The sequence below is a fragment of the Platalea leucorodia genome (assembly GCF_965183815.1).
Source record: "Platalea leucorodia genome assembly, chromosome: Z".
NCBI lineage: Eukaryota > Metazoa > Chordata > Aves > Pelecaniformes > Threskiornithidae > Platalea > Platalea leucorodia.
The window spans coordinates 84,541,041-84,563,685 of NC_138858.1; the positions used below are offsets into that span (position 1 = coordinate 84,541,041).

The 22,645-nt window shown below is 39.7% G+C and overlaps 2 protein-coding genes across 2 annotated transcripts in view; one reads left to right on the plus strand and one right to left on the minus strand.

Annotated features, from left to right (window-relative positions):
• POLR3G (RNA polymerase III subunit G) overlaps nucleotides 1-14,681 on the plus strand; it is a 21,366-nt gene extending 6,685 nt beyond the window's left edge. Inside the window, exons 5-9 of the mRNA XM_082337155.1 lie at nucleotides 3,032-3,094; nucleotides 3,822-3,872; nucleotides 7,360-7,430; nucleotides 8,297-8,425; nucleotides 8,901-14,681. Of these exons, the coding sequence (XP_082193281.1) occupies nucleotides 3,032-3,094; nucleotides 3,822-3,872; nucleotides 7,360-7,430; nucleotides 8,297-8,425; nucleotides 8,901-8,987 (401 nt within the window). The 3' untranslated portion in view covers nucleotides 8,988-14,681. The remainder of the gene's footprint in view (nucleotides 1-3,031; nucleotides 3,095-3,821; nucleotides 3,873-7,359; nucleotides 7,431-8,296; nucleotides 8,426-8,900) is intronic.
• On the minus strand, nucleotides 12,164-18,491 carry LYSMD3 (LysM domain containing 3). Its single transcript, XM_082337151.1, has 3 exons — nucleotides 18,221-18,491; nucleotides 17,794-18,078; nucleotides 12,164-15,686 (listed from the first exon to the last, which is right to left on the minus strand). The coding sequence occupies exons 2-3, from the start codon at nucleotides 18,061-18,063 to the stop codon at nucleotides 15,078-15,080; spliced, it is 879 nt and encodes a 292-aa protein (XP_082193277.1). The 5' UTR covers nucleotides 18,064-18,078; nucleotides 18,221-18,491; the 3' UTR covers nucleotides 12,164-15,077.
• Between the last annotated feature and the right edge of the window lie 4,154 nt (nucleotides 18,492-22,645).

The following is a 22,645-nucleotide window of genomic DNA, read 5'->3' on the forward strand; positions in this document are numbered from 1 at the left end:
GATAATCTTTTCCTTGCTATCTTGTGCTGATTTTGAGTAATGAGAGCTGACTTGAACTCTAGAACGTGAGGTTTTAATTTCCACCTGAAAACCATCAGAATATTTTCTGACTAAGTATTCATGATGTAGATACAATACAGGTACATAGTCCAATCCCCTCTGAATATTTGGTAATTTTTGTTCATAGTGTAGTGGTGAATAATAGAGGTTTTTGACTGCGTGCAATTTTTTTTTATTTGGCTTTGAATGTAACGCTGATTAACACACCTAATTGATTGTTCACTTGTTCTTGTACTAAAGCACTGTTTAAAACGGAGCAGCCCTCTGCAGTACAAGCAGTGAACACACTGCCGACCAGATGTTGTGGCTCACAAAAGGCAGAATATTTCCTCTGACCTGCAGCTAGAGCCCAGCAGTCGCCGGGACACAGCAGGCAGCTGTAGTGCAGCACAAGCTGACAGCCCAGGGTGGACCCTGACAGTACGGCCAGGTAAAACACTGGTTGTGAGGCAAGGAGAATAGATCTGATCTTCCTTTCTAGATCCCTTTATGATGGTAGAAGAATTCCAAATTACTCTTCTATCACATCTCCTCTTTCATCTTCTGAGTAAACAAATTTAAATCTCTTTGGATTCTCATCTCACCAGAGGCTTGATGTGCTCTTGATCTTTGTCAGACTTGAAGTGTGCTATTTCTCCTTGAGGTGCAAAAAAGGAAACTGCTGTGCCTGAGAGCAGGTCAGGGTTATTTCCAAAGAACCAGCCACTGTATGAGAACATAATATCTCTCTTCTCCAACTTTGCCTCGTGATCATTCTTACTGTTCACCTCAAAATTGTCTGTTTCTGCAGCCTTCTTTTTGAGGTGGAGTGATCTCTTGTCTGTTGCTGAGTGTCCTCTTTAATAGAACTGCCAGCTTTGAAGACTGTTTTTCTACAAAAACTGACAGTTGCAGGGAAAGCAGGTAGACAGACACTTGATAGACTCAAATCATGCTTCAGATGTTCTCATTGTCTTCCCAAGGGTAAGTTGTTAAGTTGAGGTGACTTTTTACTGAACCTTTAGTTGTACAAAAATGCCTCATCTGAGGGGTGGGGTATAATTACATCCGTGATAGTCTGCAGCTTAAAAAGCTTGCTTTAATGTCAGCCACAGTATGCAGTTGTGTCTGGGACTGCATTATGAGGCAGAAGTGGCCTAGCTTTAAGAAAATCACTTTCTTCCTCCAAGGTAGATTACTTTTAACTGATCTTTTCTGTTATCTGGTTCACAGCCCTTTCCTCTCCTATATTTCATCAAAACATCTGGTAGGAATAAGAGAGAGGCAGGCGGGGGACTGCAGGCAGGAACTTCTTAAATTGGCTTTGCTGCAAGAGCAAACGAATTGTTTTAAACCCTCAGCACAACATCTGTGAGCCAAATGGTCTTTTGAAATGTGAGAAGGGAACCACTTTAGTTAGTTAGGACATAGCTATCTGTCTTTTGTTCATTATTCAGGTAGTAAATGAAAGCCACGTCTAATACTACCTGGCAATTTTGGTGCGTTAGTATGCCATATAGAATAGATTTTCATCATTCATTGCAACACTCATTTTGAGTGAGTAGCAAGCTTGTTCTGTAGTAAGCGCTTTACTTTCCTCTCTTCATAAGCAATGAATCATTCATATTTTTCCTGCAGTTATATCTGCTATGACTGGGTGACTGTCACCTTGGCAGTGGTTAGGAATTAATTCATTAGCTGTGAGTGGCGAGAGTCAGTCAGATGTATTTTTTTACTGATGGCATCAGCAATTAGTTCTTCACTGAAGAGCCTCAAGCTGAAATCAAAACTACTAGTTTCTTTGCCTGTCTGTGCTGACAGTTTCCTACAGCATCTGTGAAGGCCACCTGTATTAAATGGCCCTTGTGACACTGTCATTTTAAATGCAAGCTCTTTGTTGCACAGTTTTAAGTAGGTCTTCTGCTTGCCCTCATCATAACTAAGTTTAAAACTGAGCTTCATTTCTGTTGTCTTCCTTCTCCCTTCCTTTTCTCTGGTGAATATGTTAGAAGTCTTTGACTGTAAAGGTCACAGTCTGCCTTTGTTACCATTTTTTGTACAATACCCACAAAAATAATCCCTGTTTGGGAAATGAGTTACTACTGCAATCAGAATCAGTAGTTTTGCATTAAGTGGATTTTGCAGTTGGCATGGTAATTTGGTATGAAAAAATGGGACTGATTTAAAAATAGTTAAGTTTCGATATTGCTTTTGTCATTAGAGATTGTACAAGAAATTTTTTTTTTGCAGTAGTATAAATGGATGTACTTACACTGTGTAACTTCTGTATTATTTACAGCGAATTTCTCAGTTTAGTTCTTGTGCCTGGGAAGAGGTTAAATGGACTAAAATATGTTGCTGCTGTTTGGGACACGTCTGTTATGCTGCAAAACTTTGCCATTCCAGAAGTACTTAAAGTCTTGGGAGTTGATCATGGTCAGTCTGAGACGTGGCCTTGTGAGATGTGGGAATTCTGGATACTCTTTATGATTAGCGCAGTGGTGATAAATGTCACTGACTGGCCTTGTAGCAAAGGTTAGGTTGTGAAACTGTTGAAAGAGTAGAAGAGTTAGCGTTCATTTGATGCTTCAACGTGGTTTCCCTGACTATATCTGCATTTTATGTTTTCATGCTTTCCAAGGATAGAAGTATAAATTATAATAATTTTGGAGGGCTGGGGGGGGGGAGTTTGATTGAAAGGAGATACCCCAAAAATACAAAGCAATATTTGGGGTTTTGCCTTTTTTGGGGGGGTATAAAATCCAGGTCTTGCAAGTACTTAGCAAATTATCAGTCCTGGGAATTACCATGGGAACTGCTCAAAGTAGTGACATTAAACTGTTTTTTAAGTGTTGACAACAGCACAAGAAAGTGTTTGATATGGGATTAAAAAATACACGGTATGTTTAGTTACAGGAAAATATCAAGGAGAGTGTCTGGATTGGCTTTTTAGTTAATTGAATTCAGTAACTCTTTGTATCTTTCTCTATAGCAATTGAGAGGTACAGTAAAAAGTACCAGGACAGTGAAAAGGAGCATGCAGCATGGACCCCAGGTAATATCTGAGATTACCAAAGGCTAATTCATTATTAACCTGTGAAATGTTCTGCTCTTTTAAATGTTTGATTCATTGTTTTTCAAGCAATAAAAAAGTACGCAAATCCTTACCAAGTCATGTATTCCTCGTTGAGGGTTATGCTCTTTGCATGTTTTCAGATCAAGGTGAAGTATTGTTTTGTCAAAAACAAAAAATCATCCAAAAAAAAGAAATTATTTATTTGCTCAGTTGGAACAACTGATTTGCGGCAAAAATGCAAGCTTTAGCTCTCACTGTAGTTTTCCTTCTTCCTTACTCACCATGCAGATACCAGTTTTGAACTGGGAGCAAACATTGATGTTACTAAAAATAACCCAACCTGATGTCTCAGTCAGAGATAGCTGGGTTTTATAACATTAAACTTCCACAACCATATCTGTATAGCTCACTACTGACAACTTAATTATAGAAGGTAAATTGAAGGGCATGTGGGCCACTGGAAGGGCTGAACCTTATCTCTTCGGGGCAGATCCCAGTTGTCCTTAAGTGGGTGAAATGCCAGTCCTCACTCTAGTTGCTCAATTTAAAGTACAGCTAGAATTCCATAAAACTGTTGTGTGCTAAAACGCATGCATGAAAATAGGATGAAGCACAACAGGGGCCCTGACCTGTCCTTGGTAGGTGGCAGGAGGAGGATTACTCGTGTAAATCATCATTCATATATATTAAAGCTATTTTTATACAGATTGGAGAAGACTCCCCAGAGAGATGAAGCCAAAGAAAAAGACCAAAAAAGGTAGATTATGTATTTTTAAGAAGCATTTAGTACACACTAGTTGAATGCTAGAAGACATACTGGAGCTGGTTAAGGGAAAAAAAAAGGTAGAAATGTTAATTAGTCTGAATAATCAGGGCTTTTGGCAGATTTTTTTTCTAAATAATTTACTAGGCTGCCTGTCCTTTGTGGTTTTTTGCTTTGCTTCGGTAGGATGTTTTAACTTACTGGAACAGATTTATCTTACTTTCCTGCTTTTCATATTGATGTACCATATTAACATACGAGACATGTAACAGTGAAAGATTAAAAAAAAAAAAGCAAAAACTTTTGTTTTGAAAGTTTGTGTCTTTAGTCAGTGCTCACCCTTCTATTCAATGAATAGCTGGCTGTTAAGATTTCCTTTATATTTTGGGTTTCTCAATTATCTTGTTTATGATTTTGTTCACTTCTGCATTTTTTTAAGCTTTTTATATGTGATTTAATGTAGGTTATTTTCTATTTTCCCTGGTTTTACTTTTTTTGTTTATTTTCAGCTTTCTTCTGCAGAATTGTGAACCAGATCCTTCAACAGCAGTTGGAGCTGGTATTGGTTGTTCTTACAGGAAAAAACTTTTTTATTACACAGCATCATACGTGTATTTGTTTTTCAAAGTGTTTTCTAGTATGCATGACTTATTTTAAGTTCTCTGTAGAAGTTTGTTGCTCTGTTCGTGTGAAATAACACTTGGCCTCCTGTATCTAGCTGTCTGTTATATAGAATTGTTTACTTTCTTGTTCTCCTCGTCTAAGTCCTCCATGTGTCATTTTTCAGTTCAAGGATAAAATAGAAAAAGAAAAGGGAATGTGCAGTAGTCATGGAGACTGGCTCAGCTGGAAGCTTTGTTCCTTTTAAGAGCGTCATTGAGAAGCATGGTGCTAAAGGTAGACTGCAAGATTCAACTGAAAATTAAGTACCTATTTGCAAAATCTCTGAAGATGAAACCAGTACATACCTGCTTGTTTTTTCAAAAGAAGAAACTGCATTGGCTTTTGTAAGCCTATATGCAATAATTAGCTCCCCAAGATCCAATGAAATCATAAATGCCGATTTATTATTCCTTGTTACAATAATGTTGTGACTATCATAAACAAAGAGAGAGTCACTGCTCACTGTGGGGGATTTTTCATCTTTCTTTTGTGCCAGTTTCTCTGTTTGCTCTTAAAAAGTACATTTTCTTACATAGTTGTAATGGCAAAGATCAGCTGACCATCAGAACTTGATTGGGTTAAAAAAAATAGGTTCCTCTAAAAGCAAAAATCATGTGGTTTTAGTTTTTTGGGGGAATCCTGATGATACAGAGGCCATACAAAAGTCATATGACTCAGGAGGTTTGTAAATAGCTGCTCAGTGACACATTAGCCCCTCTGGTCCCTATCTTTGTTGTATTTTGAGGACAGCCATCTTAGGTGACACTTTATAACCAAGTGGAACAAAGGTGAGAGAGTCAACAGAATCTGCACCGAAATTCTAACAGGCTTCCTACTATTCCACCTTTGCAGATTGCAGGAGTGGTTTTTGGATCGCTACACAGTTACATGTACAGGGACGGCTTCATTTTTACACACCTCTCCTTCCCCCTTTCTGGTTTCCCTTAATGTTTTAACCTAAGACCTGACCACCTGCCTTCTTAGTGACAAAACTTCGGGTAGAATTCCACATCTCTCCCAGACTCACCCTGGGCTGTGGACCGCAGTATCCTAGATACCAGCAGTGCCTGCTGAAAAAAAAAAAACCAGACCCTCCAAAAAACTCCCCAAAAACAAAAAACCAAAATGTTGACTGGGTTCAGCTCTTGTAGGCCAGCTATATATGCATATGTATACAGCAGTCAGATGTATGCATTTAAGCCCAAGTACTGCAAGAACAGGTATTTCAAAAGATTAGATTGTATTCCATTGTACCTCAAAGCTATGTGAATGTAAGGAGCTATTTTGCTTGAAGTTCTGATGATGGGTCAGCGTCTCTAATTTTATGATAAGCTCCAGAGACACACAGCATTTAAGGAAAAATCTTGCATGTCTGTTTTCATTTCCAGGCTGTTTGTTGTATAGGCATTATCTCTAAAAGCCTGCAGGGCTTTGTGCAGAGATGATAATTTTGAATCCCACTTTTCACTTGTTTTCCCTAAAAGCCTACTTCATTCTGGATGCGTTTGCTTTGATGCTGTTCATATGTTATTACAGGGCAGCTTGACTTCCCTCAGCTCTGTACGGTGCTTTTGTCACATAATCCCTTCCTAGGCAAAATACAGAAATGAACTGAATGTTGTTTATGACAAAAGCTTTTGACAAGATACAGGTGTTTTCTTAGCACCTCTTAGTGTTCTGCTTCCTTAAGTATTAGGCCAGATAAAATACATAACCGCATTAGGTTACTATGTACTCCAGAAAGGATATCCCCTCCATCAATGCACACTACTTTTCTTTCTGATACCACTTAGTGAAGCCTAAAGTGTAAAAAAGGTGCAAGTTACACAACCTAGCTGGTCTGAAGCTGCCTTGTCCATCAGAAACTGTGTAGCTACACCAATATGGCACGTTACACTGGCAGGTTTACCCTGCTGAGAAGAGCTAATCTGTGGTAGGTACAGCCCTATCATCATGCTGAGTATAGCAGAACAAAAAGACAGTTACATCATGGAACCAGGATGTCTAACAGAGCTCTCTAAAGGCTGTAACATCTGTCCGTACAGAGCTCTTCTAGGAGTTTCTCCTCCCCTAGTGGTCAAACTGCACTCCTGGAATTGGGGCAGCTATTGTCTTAGTTTAGCTATTCCCTTAGTTTAGGGTGCTGCAATTCAGGTAGCTCTTACCTGGGTATATGGAATGCTATTTTTGACCTTTGCTCCACCATATAGTTAAGTAGGATAACGAAATTGGATTGTAGGGAGTAACATGATAAAGATGGTGTTCATGAGTCAAGGGATTAGGTGAAAATATGCACCGTGGACTTACTAGATAAGAGCCAACTGTGGTCCAAAAGCCATCTAGCTGTAGTAACCATGCCTACTGTGTTGGAGCTAATAAACTCTGCTGTCTGCCATTTTTTTATATATCTGTCTGAAGCACCCAGCTGTCATTAATGTGTTGCATAAATTAGTAACATTAATGAGTTTTTATCTCTTCAAGACGATGAAAAATAACAATTGAGGTTCAGTTCTAGTTTCTTAACGTATTGTGAGTATGTAGGTGAAAAGTATTTTGTGAAGCTGAACGTCACACTTCGGCCAAACCTTTGGTCAACTATCTGTTCAAAGGGAATTTCAGACTGGCCCTATAGGCATCACTTACCTAAATTGGGCATTTACACCTCCATGAATGATGTAGCTCAGAGTCTAAGGTAATTTTAATACAGACGGTATGGGATTTCCATGGCATTCTCAAGATGTAAGCTCTTAAGAGCAAGTAAAACAAGAGTTTGTGTTCTTCCATATTAAAAAAATAATTGTAATGTATTTTATTTCAGCAGGTGCCAAACCAAAAAAGGCAAAAAGCTCTGAGCCTAAAAGTAATCTGGATGTGTTGAAAAAAATTGAGGTAAGGTGTACATACTCTTTCTAAATTATACAATAGAAATTGCTGAAGGAAAAGGAAACCTTTAGTATATTTTTTGGTACCAAATGGAATAACCGGAGCAGCCTTTCTCTGGCCTTGTCTTGTTACTCTGACAGACAACTGTTCTGCAACGTGGCAGCACAAGGGAGGGGATAAGGATAGAGCCTGGCTGTGGAGAAACTATTCTCTTACTCGTGTTTGACTCTGACTAGTTGTTCTTCACTGGGCAGCAATGTAGCCTAATTGTGAACAGCAGAGCTGCTGTTAGAGCTTATTGAAGGAGGCACTGGTGCTAGAGCTTTTACATCTATTGCTGTTCTGCCAGTCTACTGATGTTGGAAATCAAACAATTTAATAAGTTGAGAGGGAAGAAGCATACAGGAAGAGAAACGTGGGAGGAAAGTGACCTCAGTTTTGGAGGCAACTACCCACCATGTGGGAATGGGAAGCTTAAAGGTGAAACAACTTTGTAGTTTTTCTTGGTGATCCATCAGTTATTTGGTGCAGATACATTATTATATACAGTATGTGGTACCGTTTTGTCACATATGACGTGGCCTTCTACCAACAGTTATTCCAGCAGTGGATGGTAAGGGTAAATCATCATCTCAATTTCTTACACAAGACATACTTTTTTAGACTTCAGGTCTGATAGCTAATGCTTGATCGAGTAAGTCCTTATGAAGTTCTGGTGCTTCACATCATGTTGTTTTAAATACTGACAAACAACATTTGCACATTGTTATGCTAGCTGTCTTGACATTAACTGCAGCGTAACACTTTGGTAGTGTGGATATGCTGTTGCTGTAACAGGGGCTTACATTGTAAAGGAGATTGCCTTGTGACAGGAGTTGGAAAAGAAGGATGATGAAGAAGAAAAATCTGAAGATGAGAAAGACAAAACAAAAGACAAAGAAGGCGAAGATGATGAAGAAGCAGAAGAACCGGAGGAATATGATGAAGAGGAGCATGAAGAGGTATGATGTTAGTTTTCCTGTTTACACAAAGTCAGATCTCACTCATTGAGTAGTGTGTTGGCTGTCAGCCAAGAAATGCCTCTAGCTTCTCTGACGCTGAGGGAAAGTTGTAGCAAGAGGCATTATTACCTTAATTTTCTTTGTTGCACTACGTTGTGTTGTAGTTAATTTAACTGGGTTTTTTAGATTTGTTACTCGCAAAGAGCTCTGAAAAAATGATCTTGCAAGCAGGAATGTGTCCTGCCACAATCAATACATACAATTACTCATTTTCATCACTAAAACAGTGATGCCTCTTCTTTTATAGATATCAGAACTTCATTACAATATTTTTCTTTCCCAAGAAATAAGGAAAGAAAAAACTCCTATTTTACTGTTTCAAAACATGGGTGCTCAAGTGCAGTTTGAAGGATGTTTCTTTCATAAATTGTCTCCTCCACAGATACAGTGATAGATGTTTTTTTCCGTTGTTTAGGAAAATGACTACATTTCTTCATATTTTGAAGATGGAGATGACTTTGGTGCTGGCAGTGATGACAATATGGATGAAGCAACATATTAGCTATTGTTGCTAGGTGGCACAGTGCTCAAGCCTTACACTACTTGAAGTAGAATTCTGGAGGTAGGCTGAGTATCAACAGGACTAATGCTTTAGATCTGTTGGTTTTACGTATGCTCTCCAAAAACACGTTGGACAATTCTTTTTAATTGTATTATGCTGTAAAACAGGATATGGGATCCCTTGTTTTGTTCTTTTGCCAAATGTTTTGCAGACATGCGCCTTTTTAAGGTTCTGTGGAATGCCTACTGATGGAGTAAGCTATATGCCATTCTATTGCCTCTGCACAGAAGAATGTATGCATTTTAATTGAAATTGTGCCTAAGCGTTTGCACTAGTCAGTTCTATGCTTTAGCAGTCAAATCTTGAAAATAATAGTAAAATTCTTGATGACTGCAGCAAAATAAGAGATATGGCCTTTATGGACATAAGCTGCTTGTATTTGGCAGCTGACGTCTCTGAAGGAATTTATACTTCTGAATTCAGGTGACTGAAAATAATTGACCACTAAGCACTTTAATATAAACTGACTTGAAAGGACCCTAGTCATATGGACAAACAACATGAGAGTATTTTGAAGAGCTATTATTCTAGTTAAAAGAACTCATTATTTTTAGTATTTTGGTAAAAAGGAACTGTAATATTTCACAATGTGTTACATTACCTTTATGAATCAGCATAATTAATAATTAAGGCTAATTTCATTTAGAAAGAATATATGGCAGAATTTAAGATTGAGAAATTACGGAATCCTAGTTTTCACCAGTGGCACACAGATTAGTGATGAGAATTTCAGTCCTTCACCTCAGTTTCTCTGCCTCTTAAGGCAATACTAACTTTCCTACCTCACAGAGCTGTTAAGTGAGATAGCAGATGATAGCTCTCCATGTATCGCTAATGCATTTATTTCCTTTCCTATACAGAACAAACAAGACAGTAACTTAACAGACAGCAAATCAATACAAAAACCCCTTAAAATGTAGGAAAAGAATGCGGTGAAGTATTTTGATGCATAAGGTTTTAATTAGGAAAATAACACAAGAATGCTGAGAATAGCAAAACCGGAATGTTTGCAAATGTTTAATTTTATTTAAGAACTAACAGCTGAAGTGTAGAAAGGTTATTTCTGAGATTAGAAACTTGAGGAAATTTCAGAGCATTCTGTGTGTCCCACTGTCCTTTGAGGATACAAAATATTATTGATTAGTGTTATTAATGATTAGTGTTATATTACTATTGATCAGGGTTTTTTGGGTTTGGTTTTTTTTTTTTAACTTTTTTAAAACATTCTGTTCCTGATAACTAGTGCTGTTATCAGGTCTAATGAGAGAACAGTTTTAAAACAAACCCAATTCTTTTATCAGCAAAGGGAAGTACAACAGTTTTCCTTGCAGGTTTGGCATTTTGTCAAGCAGTACTTTACCTCACTGCTGTCCGGAAAACAGTACTGCATTATTCTACAAACTTCTGTATGCAATAAGAATTTGTTCCTTAAGGTGTAGCTTTCAAGTGTTCTGATAAAATTCATATCAGATGTAAAGGAAATGAAACTAAAATGCTATGCAGGTCACACCTCAGAGGTATACCAATTTTATTTTGAAGTGTTCATACCTATACAAATAACGTTTAATAAACATTCCACTGCATTGCACAGGAAATGTATTCTGTCTGAGCATTTTCTTTTAACATCACACATACCAGCAGTTGTTTCTTGAACAGGTGTGCCAGTTTCTTGCATGTGATATACAAGAGAAAGACAGAAGATGTTGCAAATGAGGTAAGCATGTTGAACATAAAATTTGCTTGCCTCAAGGATAACTAGTATTATCTTCTACCAGCCATTTCCCCCTATTCATGGTAACAAAACTTAACTCTCACAAAAGGAACGCAAATAGATGGCTTTTGCCGAAGACAGAACTAGAGAATTAACATTCAAAAAACGTTACCGCCTGAGTTACAATTTAGGCATAAGCTGTGGCTTGCCTGAACAGGTACAATACCTTATTTTGTAGCAGACACTAATTCTTGGGGATCGATGACTTACTTCATTCATCATGCTGCTAACAGGAGAGACAACTGCCTCCCTGCTGTACTGTTGAGAAATATTACTCTGGGAGAAATAGGTCTTTTTGAGACCTTAAAAGGTGAACAATGGTCACCTCTGTCCTCCAGAGGGAACCACAGTGTCTTAGGATGAACCCTGTAGGATTAGTTTAACAGTGGCAAATAAGGCCAACACTTATGAACATACTGAGTTCTGCAGTGGTACAGCTCTGTGCCAAGGCACTTCTGAAATGAAATGAGATTGTGTTTGTTCCAGAGGCATAGCACTCGCAGCTTGTTTCATAAGCTCGTGTTCTGATTGCTTAGAATTTATTGCAAGACCATAATGCTGATAGAACTTAGACTGTTCTTTGGGTCTCAGCAAACTTTGGGTTTGGACAGGCATATATTCAAATCCTATCTTAATAGCATAGCAGAAGAACATTGCTACTTCATACAAGAAGGCAGTGCTTTCAGTGTGTAGGGAGGTCACCATCTAAGAACTTCAGTGATCCCTACCTTAATTTTTCATGCCTATTTCTTAATCCTCATTTCAGAGGACTAACAAGTTCTCAGAACTTTATGCGGAAAAGTTCCAAGTTCTACAAGGCATGCACAGGATAAACAATTTAAGGCTGAACTTACTGTACACTAGATACGAATGCTATATGCAGCTACTGCCAACAAAATACTTGTTGGCCAAGGATTTTTATTTTAGATCATACATAAAAACTAGCCAAAACAAATACATGTAGTGGCCTCTTGTAATAAAACATGCAAAGTATATAGAGCTAAGAATACATTATATGCACCACTTCTATTGCAGCCTAGAATAAAAATCTTTATTTTACGTATATTACTTACGTTCTTCTAAAAGCAGAGGAGAAGAATTATTTGAAAAAAGACTTGCCTCCTCATTCAGGATTATTTTACAAAGTTGTATTTTCAGCCTTTATAAAATAGTTATACAAAGACTATTTGTGATAACATACTCCAAAATACAGCAGATTTAAAGCATTTACATTTTACATGATCCAACAGTGCAATATGCACTTTAATTTAAAACGACCTTCCTGATCAACAGTGTGTTGTAAATAATCTAAAACATGATTTACCACTCAGTTGTTTTGGTTTGCCCTTTTTTTTTTTTTTTAAACAAGTCAGGTTCTAGAAGACTAACTTGAGAGATTTTAACTTAGATCAGGTTTAAGTTCCATACAGAGCAGTTACCATGTTTATTCAGGGCTGACATGTGATGATGCGTTGCCAGTTGTGTTGTACTTTGGAAAAAACAGCAGATATCCCTGCATCCTGCAGAAAGCCAATCCAGCTGATGCTTGTAGATCACCAGTACCGGGAGTCCTGCAATCTTGGAAAGAGACCTCCTGTATCTGCTGATAAAGTTAACTCTCTAAATTAAAAATACGCTATATGAAATATCCTACGTAATAAAATAGTAAAGCCATGCTAGGCTCTTGGGTGGAGTGTAACACAGTTCAATAAAACAGCTATCCCTTTGTGTTTTTCTAGTGACTGCTTATCCTAAGGTTAACAAAGGCCCATCACACTTAACTCGGTGACAGTAAGCCACAGGCCTTCCAACACTGTAAAAGCCCAAAGCCCAAGATACACTAGAGAACTATTCAGCTGTACCACCACAGGACAAAAAGCAACAGTTAACCGCCAATCTCTTTACTCGTACATCAACAGGACAGACACCTTCTTGACTGAGTCAAACCACAACTGAAGTTACGTTCCCTTCTGTACCAATGGCAATTTAACACCTATCAATTCAGGCACCCGCAGTAAATTAGTCTTACGTTGCATCATCACAATAGCTAATTTCATGCTCTTTAACAATTTCCCAAGAAATTGAAGTATAGAGGGTTAAATATGTTGAGGTTTCAGAAACAGAATTAAGGGGAAAGAAGCAAACCAGCTTGCAGCAAAAAACTGACACATTATATACCAAGTTTCAGTCCTACATAGAAAATATTTGTCTTAATATGCCAAAGCTCTTTTGTCTGGACTAGGGCAAATCACCTTTTAAAGCTTTAGCCACAGAAGCTCTATCACATTAGCCACCATAAATTATTTTGCAATGCAATTTTTCATACAACTTTACCCAGAACCGGTACTTCAGTATTCATGCTCATGTTAATAGCATATTCTTTTCACGGGAAGAACTATTATTTTAAAAGGTCTTTGAAGACAAATGTTATGTGAAACATGAAGTTCATGCCTGTTTGCAATCCCTAGTGTGGAAGTGTGGTCACGTTATCTCCACAGATACCACTTTGATCAGAGGGTTCAAGAGCCACAGATCATAGTTCACAGATCCAACTATACAGCATTCCCCTTCAAGCTTTGGCCGATTTAAATTTCAATGTAATACCTTAAAAGTTATCCAATTCATGGTCATACACTTAGCATGCCAGTGAAGAGTATTTGCCCCACTTCTTGGGGCAACAGGTATCCCAAGAATAGATAGGGCGTGAGTCTTTCAAAATTTAAGTTGATAAAGCACGTTGGAATACCTCCAATAGTTGAGAAATATTCACTTTATCAGATTTTTTTATACTGTATATACTTAGTCAAGACACTCAAAGGAAAGCTTATAGTAGTAGTTTAAAGGATAGTGATATTTTTCCATTTCTCTCTTTCTAAGTCCTATTCAAGTCGGTTATCTTGGGCTTTGGTAACAAATGGTACTTCGAACAGGGAAATGGAAATCTTAGTCCACAAGGCAGATATAACAAAAAAAATTATAGGCATCTCAGTTTTTATTGAAAAATATTCTGAGTACATGAGTACCTCCTCCTTTCTGTAGGAAGAGTCCACTTTTTTTTTTTGTTTATCTTGTAGCATTTTCAGGTAGGGGAGAAAAGAGGGGAAAAACAAGGTTGTTCGTGAAACCCCAAGTAAAACATTCAAGAACAAAGTTGTTGATGAATATACTACCGTTTAAAGAACAAGTCTGAAGTTGCAACCGGTCTATTCTGCTGCAATTTAAGTTTCTTGCTAGCAGCCATTAAATCTCATTTGAGGTTTTCTAGGAGATTTCAGGAAAAAGTTAGTGTTTGAGGTTCACAGGCACACAACCATTAGCATACTCAGTACCCACATGACTGCTGTCTGAAGAATCAGTTGGTCCTGAGCTTAGATTAACTGGAGGGGGAAAAAAAAAAATCCAATAACATAAAGACTACTGAAGCAGTCATGGCAAGGTGCCATGCATCTGCACTTCTTTTGTTCTATACACAGCTGACCAGATGAGAAGTGCAGTCCAGTCCAGTCAGTTTTCAGTAGGATACCATGGAAGGATGTGAAGTTTCAGCAAGACTCTCAACCGGACTGTGTCAAGGCACAGTGTCACACACATAGAAAACAAATTACCCTACTGCCTATACTGAAAAGTACTAAAGAATGGGTTGACCACAGGCACAAGATTTCAAGATTCCAGCTTAAGTATTAGCTACTGCCTCTATAAAAGTCACTTCTAAAAAAGAACTTCATAGTGGCAATTAATTATGGAATGATTGGGTTTTAAAAAAATCTTACTCTATAAGAAAGATAAAATTATGAGAACGCAGTTTTAGCTTGACAACTGTAAACCTGATATTAAAGTGTCAAGTGTACTATACACTCTATAAATACTTCAAGATGTTTTAAAGTTAGATATCCCCAAATGCCCATTTTAGGGCTGTAAAACGTACAGTGAGACTCCTCAAGTGTTAGTTCAAACTACATTTTTTCACCTCATCGTTAATTAAAAAACATATGCCTATCAAAATAGAAAAAAGTGCAAAGCTTCAGAGACAATCTTATACCTTAATTTATATCCCAATCTCGCATTAAAATCACCTGTCTCAGGCATATTCAGAGATCACGTGATCCACAGAAATACCCTTGAACTGGAACGCTGCCCATAAAGGCAAGTCACATATCAGTACACATTTTTTCTGGGTTCCATGTGCATTCTGTGGTTTCCCCTTTATCTAATTCTATGTTACGTGTCTATGAATAACAGTTGCCTGGGGTTTTCCATTGTTAAGGCTGAAGGTCTCCTTGATTATCAACATTTATAATATTTGCTGGATTTATTCCATTTTCTATTTGTTTCTGATGTGATGCTGCTGTGACAAACAAATGGGAAGATTCCATTGTAGAATGGTGACTAACATCTGCTTTCACTAGAACTTCATAATACAGGAGATAAAAAACTGGAGTTACTATGCCAATAATCAACATAATCACTACAGCTGTCCACCATCCTATACCCCAATCTGCTCCATAGTAAGGATCTTTGCATTTTTTAGTTTTACCATCAGTTTCAAAGGAGATCTGTTGGGCTGCCAAGGCAGAAACAACTTCATTAAGATTCTCTCTCTTTGTATCATTACACTTCACTATTTCTTCTATATCTCGATCCACTTCTTTTAAGAAGTTGCCAGCGGTCTCATTAGCAGAGAATTTATCAGAAGGTGATGCTTCCTGCACTTCTGGGGAACAGTAAGCAGGCCGAAGGACTGGTCTTCCTTTTGGAGAGGCATGTGTTTCAGTCAAGACACTGAACTTTTTCACTGGAATTCTGATAGACCTCAGTGCAAAAAAATCTTGATCGTTGATAAGATTGTTAACTCTCTTGATATCTGCAACCTAAAACCAAAACCAACAGTTTAAATATCAAAGCTCCATTGAACCAAAACTCTTTAAGAGTACTACATCCTTGAGAAATTCAGTTCTTCCCTAATGAAACAAAAGCAGGGCCTTTTTTTTTTGGTTTGTTTTCCCTTTTTTTTTAAACCGATACCCATTCAAACAGTATGAAGTGCGAAGAGGTCAAAGACCAAATATGAACAATGTTAAAGCAAGAAGGTAATTACAAGGTAACAAGCGTCCTCACTTCAGATAAGAAGGCTGAAAGTCACATCACACATGTATTTTCACTTAATATATATTAATCTATCAGTGGCAACTATCTCTGTGAGAGGAATGGGACTTTACCTCAGTGTTTTCCACTGTAGTAAGTTACTGTGAGTTCCTAATTAAATTTAAAACTTCTGAGTAAAGAATATTAAAAATTATGAGCTTCCAATTCATTTGGCCACAGCTGTGGTTTGGACACTCGTGCTTCTAAGGGCTAAGGCAGAAACCAATCATAACTTAAAACTGTCATCTTCCCTCATTAAGTCAGCTCTCCCCTTTCCCTATTCTTGCTCAAAATTAACCTCATTTTGCTCTCATTAAGTTCCGATTTTAAGTCTAATGTGAAATGTTCTGCAAGGATTTAAGTACCCTTTGAGAATTAGCAGCTTCATTCTGAGACAGTAATTCCCTCAACATGGAAGGCACAGCCACGAACCTCCTGCAAATGAAGTACTTAAAAATCAGTACTTTTTTGCAACACCTGGTAAGCACACAGGAATTGTGCCCATTTTAAGATGCACAGTACCTGAGTTCAGATCCTTTCTGTCCTCATTGGGAGGACATCTACCTCGGGAGATGTTACAGACAGAAAAAAAGGTAGCAACCCTTGTTGCTGTGACTGCTCCATTTACAACACAGATGTGCCCAGAAAAAGTGAGGGCCATCAGTGTCTACTGCCTGCACTGAAAAAAGTGTTTCAGTTCCTCTAACAGTGTATTTGTTACGTGTACCACGCTGAATAAATCAGATGAGCATAAAAGACTGCCAAATGTGGCATTTACCTCAGTGATTAGTGATTCCACCGCAACCCAAGTTATGCTTTCCACCTAAAGCCCTGGACTGCTCTTCCACATTCTCCATGAATTTCCAAGAGCACAACTCAGTTATCTTATTTCTTATCTGAGGCCTGATCTAGTAAGCCTGCTCAAAATACCTAATTGTGGTGGGTTCTGAAGCCAAGAATTGGTTAATGAGGCGAAGGCCTGTCATGATTATGAAATAGTTATGTCAAGACTTTGGTACCCAAGCTCATGACAGGAGGCCCCTAGTTCTGTTTCTGCCTGAAGAATTAGATGACAGCAAGACTTCTGTAAATATAGATTTTTAATTTGACCTCTTGAAAACTGCACAGTTAGCAGTCAGTCCACCCACACGCACAGCTGACTTCCTGTTAAAACTAGATAGCACCAAAGGCTAACATCAACCAAGACAGAAAGCTCTGCCTTAATGAGTACTGGCCAGCCAAAAGTACCCGGTAGGGAAGACATTCACCAGACTAATTTAAGAACTCTTAATCGGGAGAAGTAGCGAGGTCTGAGCACAGAAGGGAACGCTTGGGGCATGAGGGCAGAGAGCTCCCAACGGTACAACACCCTCACACTAATAAATATTTATGCAACTTAGCAGAATTTAGAAGAAAATGACAATGTGGGTTTTCTTTCCCTCCCCTGAATGGAATTAAAGCTCCACACAAACCCGGAAGGTGTTTCAGCAATACCCTCCTCGTCGCTAACTCTGACAGCAAAGCCGGCGCTTGTAGAAGTGCCCACGCGTGACCCTGTACAACTTCAATGTGTACGCTTTGAGAAACGGGGCCGCAAGCAAAACCATAGATTTGTTTCTTACGCTTACGTTAAGTGAAAAAGCCTACAGAATTGCAACTCCAGCATACTCTGCCCTGTTACGCTAACGCTCTGACGTCATTTTTTACTTCTGAAGAGCACGGCGTTGCCTACGCGCCCGCTAACAGCCGCATTAACCCGGCCGGCCGAGGGACCAGCCCAGCTCGCAGCAGAGGCCGGGAGAAGGAAGAAGCGGCCGGCGCCTGCGGACTTACCGAGCAGCAATACTGAAGCGCGATGGCGTTCAGAGTGTCCCCTTCCTGGATATCCCTCGTCAGCAGGACGATATCATCCAGCCTGTCCCGCGACGCGCTCCTCCGGAACTTCTCCCTGCCCCGCGGCCGCAGCTCCGACACCTCGCCCTCCTCCTCCGGCCCCTCGCTCTCCGCTCCCGCCGCGATCACGAAGGGGTACAGGTGACCGCCGACGGGCGGCTGCGCAACAGCCGGCGGCTGCAGGCCGCAGCCGGCGCCTCTGCCGGCCATTCCCCGCGGGTGGCTCTGTGGAACAGACCGCAAGCGTGGCGTCCTCCGCGGGGGACCCGCACACCGGCCTCCCTCCCTCCCCACCCAGTTCCCTCCCGGCGAGGCGACAGCCGGCCCCGCCACCGAGAAGAGCGCCCGGCCCGGGCAGCGGCCCTACCTGCCGCCGCTCCTCATGGCCACCGCAATGGCGGCCGCCCCGCCACGTCCACAGGGCGGCCCCGCCCCAGCGCCGGCCGCGCTCCCGCCCTTAAAGGGCCCGCGGGCCGAGCCCGGCTGCTGCCGCCGAGGGGCGGTGGAGCTCTTTCTTCCCTCCCTGAACACCAGCCTCCGGCTGCGAAGGGGAGAGGAGCGCTCTGGCCCTGCTCTCCGCGGGCCTCGGCCCCGCTCGGGGCTGTGAGGGCATCCCCTCTCCGCGGCAGGCGGCGGGGCCGCCCGGCCTCCAGCGGCGGGGCCTTGGCCCCTGTGGCGGGACAGCGGGCTCTCCTCCGCCTCCTGCCGCCCCACACAGGCTCTGAGGCGGGCGGAGGAGAGGCCCGAGGGAAAGGCGGCGGCATGCGGAGTCCCGCCTATGAGGTTTTCTTTTTAATGCATCATTCTTTCTGACCCTGTTTCTGGAGGAATAGAGGCTGCGAAGTACGAAGCTGTCGTGGATTTGGGCCAGTAAGATAATTCTTCTAAGAGCCCTTTTTGCCTGTAGCAGTTCACGGCTCCTCAAGCTGCTGTCCAAAGCCCCCATACCTTTTAGTCCTGCCTGGCTCTCACTTCATTGCTGCTCCCGCAGAAGCTGCCGAGCAGTTTGTTTTTATCTTTTCATGCCTTCCCTCCCCCTCCTCAGGACTGGTACAGGTGTTGAGCCCATGCTGATGCATTTTTTCACAAGAGAGAAACCATAAATTAAGCGCTGTAGATATTTCAGCTTTCCTGCCCTAACAGAGTTGTTTTCACTATTAACTGCCAGCAGATGTTGCTGAGGCGATAGGCAGTAATAGGAAGGCTTCCTAGCCTAACTAGTAAGTGTAGTCTAGTGTGGATTTCTTCTGACATGGCATTAGAAGGAAGTTTTTGATTACAGCAGGAACAAGTACAATATTTCTTACAAAAGCTGACGGCTCTAAGGCTAGACTGAATATGTTGAAACAAATGATTGCATTGTTGCTGAAGACAAATGCAGTGCAAGTCTGATTCCTCAACAGATTAAATCTAATCTTTAAAAAAAGAAAGTAATTTTAAATAAGGAGGGTTTTTTTGCCTTTTGTTTTTGAGCTTTGTTATATGATGTTTTCAGACTTACCTGAACAACCAAAGAGGTTAGAATTGTGTTTGGTCCTTACAAAGGCAGAATTCTTTTATGACTTTAGTTTTGAAAACTAAATTGCTTGAGTCTCAAGATATAAGAGCTAACAATCGTGTAGCCCTATTGAGTGGCACACTTTACACCCACAGAAGCTGAAAAAGATTGAAGTTGCATATCCAGGCATTGTAAAATAAGCTATCAAGGTGCAGTGTGTTCTTGTGTCTCAGCTTATTTTAAAGAGTAAATATACATATTTCAGTAGCTACCTTAAAATAGTGCTCTATTGTGGGTGAGGGACGGATTGGGTAAAATTAAAATATTCCTAAGGCTGTCTAGGTACTCCGTAGCCAAATAGTATCAACAAGAAAAGCAATACATCTCAGCATAGGTGTTTTGTCAAGAATGTAGAAGTTCTATGTTGTAAGTAAGAGAAAGTTTGCATGAAAGAATATAAATATTCTTAGGTGCAGAAGTCAGCAGTAAGCATAAAATCCAAGCTGGCCAGATTAGGCAGGTCTGATTGGTGCCCTTTGCAGAGAAGCATGGGAGAGTACTACAGGATTTCCTTCCAGCACGAGGTTGGGCACAGTTAGTAGAAGCTATTTTTCAGGCTTTCTTATTCCACGTTTGTTAAAATATTGCTGCAGATGTCAAGTGTAATTAGAATTCCCTCAAACCGAAGTTTCTTACAAGTGAGGAGACTATTTCTAAACCATTTAGGAGCTTAACTAGGGATATTTTCTTTTCTTCAGAGTATTTCATAGCATCTTCCCAATCAAAGCCTGCTCAGAAATAAGCCTTCTATTTTTATCACGGGTCAGATGCACAGCTTGTGCTAATTAACATAGCTGCACTGAAGGCCTTAGATACAGCCTTACATAGAAGCCGCTATACAACAAAGACGAGCTTGGATTGTCAGATTACATGACAAATGTGTGAACATGCTTGTAGGAGTCCCAGAATGATTTTATGTGTTTCTGGGGATGGCAAAATGCAAGTAGATTGAATCATCCACCAACTGTATTTCCAGCAAGAGCAATATTGAAGGTGACAAAAGTGAATTAATTTCCCATAAACCCTAAGTTTTCTTGTGGGATCTCAGGTTGACAAAAAGTAATTATAACTTAGTGAATGAGAATTCCATCTATTAAGAGGTGTTGTGCCACATCTGGCAAAGAATATCTGCAGCACCAACCAGTTTTGTTTTGGTTTTTAAAGGAAGCTTTCAGTAATGGAAGTGAAGCAACTGTAGTTGTCTGTAGCTGGGAAACTGATGACTCAGACCCTATTCATGCTGTTGAAAGACTGTTTTATGAGACCCGTCAGAGCTGCGGGTGGACCTGGAGAGGAGTTTGAAGGCAGACTTCATAAGCAGTGATGCCTACAGCGCTGTCTGATGATTGTCCCATCATACACCACTAATGGCATATCCTTTTGAGGGTTTTCTTTAATCTTTGGGTGGTGAGGCTGCAGAAGAGGTCAGGGCAGGGAATTTCACCATTTCTTTTATCTAAAGAGGTGTACCATCAGGTCAAAAAAGAACTGCTGAAGCAGCAGTCTGCCTTAGAGGGGGAAAGTAAGTATTGGAGTTTGCTTTGACCCTGCTACACCCCTGTGTGTAACCATTTGTAACTAGTGACATTTTCCCATCAATAACAAAAGGGTATATTCCAAACTTGATGAACAAGACTGTAGCTGCATAGCTCCCATGAATGCTAATAGGAATACAGCCTTTCTCCATCCCCATGTAAGTTGCTTTGCATATCCTAATAGTGCATTCTCAATGAGCAACAGGGTCAGTGTTAATCACTCCATGGCATTCCAAGAGCAACTGAAGGGATCTCTACCACATTCCCCTTGGTCATGTTACACCTAGTGTGGCTTGATCAGAGCTAGGAAGTTAAGTATACACAAGGGAATATTAAAAAGATCTTAAGAAATTAATAGAGAGGAACTGTAAAGGAGATGTTGGAGGGCTGATATACCTTGTTAGTCATTTTTAATTAAAAAAGAATATATATTCTTTCTGTCTGGAAATTACATACGTGTCATGTGCCACCACTGTTTTTGTAAGTCTTTAAGTCATTCTGTGGTTCGGGACCACAGGGCTAGATTTACATTGAGGTAGCTAGTGCCAAGTATCTAAGTGTATGTTTTAAGTGCTTGAATGGCATGATAAGCTATGACTCATTAAAAGATTCACACAGAAATAAATATACAGCCTTTGTCTGTCTCTGCTTCCCTGCTTGGTACTTGGGTATGGTACTAAAATTGTAGGAAATAGTCATGTCAAGGTAGATCTGCAGCTCCAGTGGAGTCCAAATGAATTGTGAAGTTATTAAGCAGTGTCTGACTGCGAGATGTGTAAGGTGCAGTAAGAGGAGCTATTTAAGAACTGTAGAAGCAAACAATGTTAAATCTGCAGATGCTTGCAGATTAGTCTGTTCTCCAGTGGAAACACTTGCATGTATACATTTAACTATAAGTATTAAAATCTGGGCCTTGATCCTCAAAACTAGCAGAAACCCTTTTTAGTTAGCAAGGTTCCAACAATTTCACTCTCAAATGGGTTAAAAATGACCACACCATTTAATTGTTTAATTTAGTATTGTTATGGTTTTAATGAGAATAAATGAAAATTTATCTTTGGATTGAGACTGTTATTTCCTGATTTCATATTTCATGTATTTGCTGCTTCCCTTTGGTTACTTGACATGAATTGGTTACTTTTTAATTAATTTTATTTAAATTTAATATGTATTCATAATAGAAATATGCTGTGTACCTTCCATAACACAGCCAGTAGGGTGCATTGGTTGTTTGATATTTAGTTTTCAAAAATCTGTAAAGAATTGCATATTTGCTGCTAATTTACATTTTACTTTGCTCAGCTCAAGTATCCTTCGAATAAGAAAATCTACCAGTGAAACCATTCAGTTACAGTGAAGACAGTATGCAAAAACAGAGTACAGACTCTTGAAAATTTATTTCAAATTATTCACAGACAGATTTTGCTATAAGATTCTGAATTCCTATTCATATACCTGTATTGATGAATAAGAGTTTCTGTAGTGTGATAATGGAAGTTCGTTTTTTTAAAGATTGTCACAGATTCCTTCCAATTTTAGCTGGATGAATCTGTAGTTAACTCCATGAATAGCTGTTACTTTTTGATAGGTTTTCCCTGAGTAAATTAAAGAACCTTTCTTGTTTTTTCTCAGAAGGAATTTTTGCACTGTAGTCAGGTCTTTCCCTCTTTTTTTTTTTTTTTAAAAATGAATTAAACGT